This window comes from Notolepis coatsorum, assembly GCF_963971535.1.
Source record: "Notolepis coatsorum genome assembly, chromosome: 2".
NCBI lineage: Eukaryota > Metazoa > Chordata > Actinopteri > Aulopiformes > Paralepididae > Notolepis > Notolepis coatsorum.
In genome coordinates this window covers 58,544,359-58,550,897 of record NC_140166.1, presented here as the reverse complement: position 1 = coordinate 58,550,897, position 6,539 = coordinate 58,544,359, and the positions used below count along the sequence as shown (strand labels likewise).

Here is a 6,539-nt window from a genome sequence, read left to right as displayed (position 1 = left end):
CCAGTATAAATCACAAGTGACTTGATCTTCGGTGTACCACACACAAGTTAGCTGAGTCCAGTGAAAAACAACACGGTATTCTTCAGTGTTATTCTAACACACAAATTAGCTGAGTCCAGTGCAAAACAAAACGGTATTCTTCAGTGTTATCCTAACACACAAATTAGCTGAGTCCAGTACAAAACAAAAACGGTATTTCTTCAGTGTTATCCAAACACACAAAAAACTGATAATCCAAAAGGACTGTTTCCAAAAACTCACCAAAGCGCAATGCGTAAAGCGGGCAGAAAACGAGGCGCAGCTCCAAACGGGGAACCAGGTTCTCCACAGCGGTTCTCCACAGAAAGGTCCTGGAGAGAAAGTAGACAGGAACAGCGACGGGGAAAGGCAGGTATATGCAGTTGTATTCCAGAACGACCCGACATCGATAGCAAGAAGGTCTGTGTATATAAAGCCTTCAGGGGCGCTAATTACAAACTGTGACAGCTGCGTGATGAGATTGGTACTTGCTCCAAAAGCGTGTGGCGGGGAATGCACCAATCAACACGGCACCTTAAAGGAACAGAGCGCGTGGCGGGGAATGCATCAATCAACATAGTACCTTAAAGGAACGGAGCGTGTAGCGGGGAACGGACCAAACCTCACAGGGAGATGGGCTCATGGTGTAATGGGCCACCTGGCCTGAGAAACATAAGGAGGAAAGAAAAAGTAAGGACTTAGTTCTGGTCATTATTTGGGTAGAACACACATATTTTGAATGCCTTCGGCAGTTTTTTTTTTTTTTTTAGTCATTTTAATCTAGATTAATCTAGATTAAATCCAGGATTGCAGATAGATTAATCTAGATTAAAAAAAATTATCTATACCCACCTCTACTACATACACACATCTAATGAGAGAGATTGCACTTCTTTGACTGGGCAATGGCAGAGAAAGAGGGTTCATAGGAAGTGAGGGCTAGCCGCAAACAGTGATGCAAATGCTCATTTGTCAAGGAGGCACGGTTGCTTGTTTTAATGGCATTCATGTGAGAGAAACTGGATTCACAGGTGTATGTTGAGACAAACATTGTTAGCACAGATATTGCCAGCGTTTTTATTTTGGGGAATGTGTTGACATGAATACACTTTATCCAAAATGTTGTGGTGGATTCATTCTCAAGTGCCTGCTTCAGAGCAGATGATGCTTGCATGTCAATTATTTCAAGTTGCAGGAGACCTTCATCAATGTGAAGTGATGCAAGGAAATCTTGTCCTTTTGTGGAAATAGCAGCTACATTGGCAAATGGGTTGCTCACAAAATGCAACAAATTCTGTGGGCATGTCAAATTCATCAAATCGACTTGCAAAGTTTTCCCTCAATTTATCAATGAAATCTGTCATTAATTGAGTGACTTTTGGCTCAATTGTGCGTGTGGATGTTGACACGAAAAGAAAAAATAAAAAAAAATAAAGAAAAAAAAGATTGAAAAAAATATATAATAATTTTTTTATTTTTTTTATTATCATGTAATCTTTTGCAGGCCGGTCAGAATCATCCCGCGGGCCGCCAGTTGAATAGCCCTGTCGTCGAGCCCTGTCGTATAGTATAGCTAGTAACGGGCGGCTGGGTGGCGCAGCGGAGATTGCGCTCGTCACCAATGCGAGTCTGCGCTGTCAGGTGAAAAGAGAGCCACTGGCTGTCTCCGCATGTGTCTGAGGAAGCATGTGGTAGACCTCAGGGCTCCCTAGACCGACAGGGGGCACATGTGCACAACGACCAGGTAGGGGAGGGGGGGGATTGGCATAACGACTAAATTGGGATGGGGAGAAAAAGCACAGAAAAATCAGGCGGAGAAAAAGACGAATAAAAAAGAACATAATAATAATATAGTTAGTAACAGCAAGTATAGCATATACAACTGCACATTGTATAGGTATGTACATAGGATCCAGTGCCTTTAAGCGATTTATTAACATGTCTATTTACCGTGTCTAATCTAGTTATCTTTTTTTATTTATTATTATTACTATTACTATTGTTTTTATTGCACAATCGAAGCGCGCATTTCACTGTATGCCCTGGTATGTAGCCTATGTGATGAATAAACCTCTTGAATCTTGAATCTGATGTTCTGCTCTGATGTTCTGCTCTGATGTTCTGCTCCGATGTGTTCTCTGTCTCAGCGGACGAGGTGTTCTGTGAGATGGTGAAGTCCAACCGCCTGTGTGAGAAGAAGCTGTTCAGGCAGTTCTGCTGTAAGACCTGCCTGATGACCGGATGAGACCCGCGGAGCACCGCCGGGCCGGCGCCCCCCCCCCCCCCCCCCCCCCCGCAGCGCTTCTCAAACCCGGGGCGGAGGAGGAGAAGGAGAAGCGGCGCTGCTGCTGAGCCGGGCCGGTTAACTAGTATAGAAGTCAACTGTTCTCCATTGCTGTAGTTTTAGTGTAAACCGGTGTTTTTTTTTCTTTTTAACAAAGTTGCCTGTGAAGGTGGCAATTCCAGCCTCCCTTCGTTTGATTGATTGATTGATTGATTGAACATTCTATTAACAGATTGCAGAATGGGTACAATACAGTGCGGCTCAATACACACGATCGTTAAGGGGATGCAGACCAGAGAAAGACTTTCGTCTTGTTTACATCAGGGTCCCCCATTTTCAATTCACAACATTTATGACATACAGTACTGTTACATCCAGACATTTATGACATACCAGATATTCAAATATACAGTGCTGTTTATTTACAGACAGAGTTTCTAAAAGAGAATATATACATTTGAGGGGGAGGAAACTGTACATTGGGAGGTTGGGTGTGGGGGTGTGGGGGGGGTTAGACATTTACCGGGGCCAGTTTTCGAACTGCAACGTTTGCTGTTGCAGTGTCCGACAATCTTTCAAGATGGACTCCCCCTCTGTCCACCTCGTGATTTACCGCAATAGATACAAATAAATTGCCCTCACTTTGTTTGGGATAAGCAGGCGTCAGTATTATTACAAGTTCATCAGCCCGAAAACATATACAATAGATAAACAGACACAAGAGCTGCGCAGAAAACCAATGCCCCAAAAACTAAACAAAAAAGGCTGTATCCCATATAGTAGTAGTAGTAGTAGTAGTAGTAGTAGTAGTAGTAGTAGTAGTAGTAGTAGTAGTAGTAGTAGTAGTAGTAGTAGTAGTATAGTAGTAGTTTATTCAGTCATCATCTCACACAATACAACATACACCATCATTTAACAATATTTGATTTTACAGTGACTGAAAAGGTACAGACCGAAGCATAATGCTTATATATGCCTGTCCAATATTCTTAAGAAAATTAAGACTCAGTATTCTAAAAGAAAATAGCAAAAAAAACAGTATTATTCACCCTTGTAGTTTTCAAAAATAACTTTACAAACCATTTTCTTAAAAACCAAAAGCGAATGACTCATTCTTAACTGTATATCAGCATTGTTCCACAAGTTAACCCCAATAAATAGAAATACACCTCCTTTTAATCCCTTTCTTAGCTTTTTGGACAGTAAATTTACAAATATCTCTCAAATCATATTTTCTTTCATGTATTGCAAAAAAACCTTTGCACCCAGTCTGGGAGTATCTTTGCTTTAGCTCTGTACATTATTTGCATAGTTTTATAATAAACCAAATCATTACATTTCATAATATGAGACTTTATAAACAATGGATTTGTGTGTTCATAGTAACCAGCCTTGAAAAGGTTCCGAATGGCCTGCTTTTGCAGTAAGACTATTGGATTTACTGTCTTTTTAAATGTCGAGTAAAGAATGTATGAAAAAGTACATGGACGATTAAAAATACATACTATGCATAACAGAATGACTGGGAGAGGACCAGCATGCGGTCATTAACTAATTCGGGGCCATCCACGTAATATTACGTGTTTGCCCGACAACCGTTGGGTGCCAGCCACGTAATATTACGTTTTTGGTTCGTTTTTTTTTTTTTTTCTATATTAATATCCTATTCACGGTCACAAAGCTGTATTTTGGCTGGAAAAGGCATATTGGGACTCTGAAAGTGCAGTACCGGCCAGATCCTGGTAGTGGCACTGTCTCGAGAATGCAGTAACCCCTGTTGCAGACCTGGTGTCACACTGTTTACGCTTCGGGTGGACTTTTCTGTTAGCCTGAAGCGAGGGCTTCACTCGATCGCATGGAATACTTCTTGGGATGCCGAATTCATTATGCAGTAAAGGATTATGGCATGGGCCAATGGACATATGATCTACCAGATGGCGATCAAATAATTGGAAAATTCTTTTTGGAATCCAACCGGCCAAAGGTAAGAGCAATTTGATTGAGTCAATTTCAGCTTGATCGTGCAAGGATTTAATAGCCATCCCCCTGCTCAGCCTATGTTGTGGTAATAACGAATGCCGTTATTGGTTATCAATAATCAGGAACGACCCCCCCAACCCCCCCTTTCATGCATTCATGATGAAACATAATACAGATCATATGCATTTGGATTTTTAACTCTAGTGTGTGTATGGACAAAACGGCAATGGATTTAATGTTATTAGCTTAGCGCCTTATAAATAGCCTTGCAGGAATTATCCCAGATCATTCCGATATAACACTCATATTCACCACGGTATAAAACGGGAACATATTGATGAAAACATTTTTCTTTTATGCATCTTGAATGGAAGGTTCTTACTGTCAATTGACAACGATATTGGATACATAGCTATAATATAAAATATAGATTTATACAGTGAAAAGTTGTAATGGAAAGCTGGCCTAACTACAGCAGGGCCCAGTCTAATAGCTGACAATGATTGAGTTAAGAGTACAAACATAATAGAAATGCTTTCTTATATGTACGTGTTTTATTCTTACTATAATACGCTTATAACATGAGTATAATAGTATATCACAACAGTGTGTAACTTGTGATAATAGCGATAAATAGTCCACACACTGTGTGTTTATTGAGAGATCAACGTTTCAATCATGTCACGATCTTCATCAGGTTGGCCCAGACCGATGGTACCGTAGGTCCATGATGGACTCCAAATCAAATCAAATCAAATTTATTTGGGCCGGACACGATTTTTTTTTTTTTTTTTTTTTTTTTTTTCCATCCCAATTACCCACTGTGCCAATTCTTCCCACGCCTGTCTTGAACGTTGCTCGCATATGCCCCCCACTGGTCGGTTGTAGGGAGGATAGAAGCATTGCATCACGTGTCCCCTCCGATACACGAGGAGGCAGCCTGTCACATCTTTTCACCTGCCAGCGCGGACTCTCATTGGCGAGGTGTAACGTGTGGGAGGCTCACGCTGCCCCCACCATTTCCTGTCTCTGCTGTGCAGGCGTCCCCAACCGACCTGTAGGAGTCGCTGTCCACAACGTCCAGATTACCACCCATCGAGTTCCACCCGCTAATTCTGCCAATTGAGTTAGTATGACGGCCGGCCAAGCCGGAGGCAACGCCGACAGCCGGAGTCGAACCTGGTGTCTCTTGCGTTGGTGACGAGCACAATGTCCGCTGCGCCACCCAGCCGTCCCTGTGGACACGACTTCTTTAAACAAGTCAAGAAGAAACATCACAATAAGTCAAGAACAAAACAAAAACACCATAAAGTCCAAAAAATTTCAAATAAATGCAAAATAAATGCAACACTCCCAGACATACCCCACGCGAAGGTAAGGAAAAACTCACTACATTTCTTAGATGTCGGTGATAGTAGTGTTGCAATAAAACAGGCAAACAGTTGGTAAGCATGCACTCATATGTGTAGTGAAACACAGATAAGTGCATGCGATAGCAACTGAACATTTTGAAAGATTAAAGATAGAGCTGATAGCGGATCTATTTGAGGCAAAGGGGGCGGCGCAGAGAGGGTTGCATCCTCCCGGTCTTCATCACGGGACGTCTGGCCTCTCAATAAACACACTGTAGGCAGAGTACGTTTAACAGAGTGACGACCGTATCGACTTGGATGTTGTGAGCCTCCATTTTGTCCTGCACTTACTTTCTAAAATAATAGTGTATTTATTTTTTAACATATATATACTGTCATGATACACTATTATAATCAGCACTGTTAGTGCTATTTTTGGACGTGGGGGAGCACATTGTTTGACTATGATTTAACCCTTTCACTACCACACTATAGAAGGTTAACCTTCTGTAGTGTGATAGTGAAGGGTTAATCTTCTGTAGTGTGGTAGTGAAAGGGTTAAGTGTCGACGTTGCCCACTGTATATTGGGCTCCTCATTTGAAACTACAGTTTTATTACAAAGAAGTGGGGTAGCACCGCTGATAATAATATAAGTACACACTGTTATAATTCACAATTCTAACATTATATTGTCCATTGTTGTTGTATGCCTCAAGTGAAGTGAGTATTTTCATAATATATATTTTTTAAAGTGGTCTGTTTTATAAACTACATACTTGATTGATTTTGATTGAAATTTGTATTAACAGATTGCAGAATGGGTACAATACAGTACAGCTCAATACACACAATTGTTAAGGGGATGCAGACCAGAGAAAGACTTTCGTCTTGTTTACATCAGGGT

At 41.2% G+C, this 6,539-nt stretch overlaps 1 protein-coding gene across 1 annotated transcript in view; it reads left to right on the top strand.

Moving 5' to 3' along the window:
• Positions 1-2,305, top strand: part of pcsk6 (proprotein convertase subtilisin/kexin type 6) — a gene marked incomplete at its 5' end in the record, with an annotated part of 408,343 nt that extends 406,038 nt beyond the window's left edge. Inside the window, 1 exon segment of the mRNA XM_084308170.1 lies at positions 2,166-2,305. Coding sequence (XP_084164296.1) covers positions 2,166-2,263 — 98 coding nt within the window. The 3' untranslated portion in view covers positions 2,264-2,305.
• Between the last annotated feature and the right edge of the window lie 4,234 nt (positions 2,306-6,539).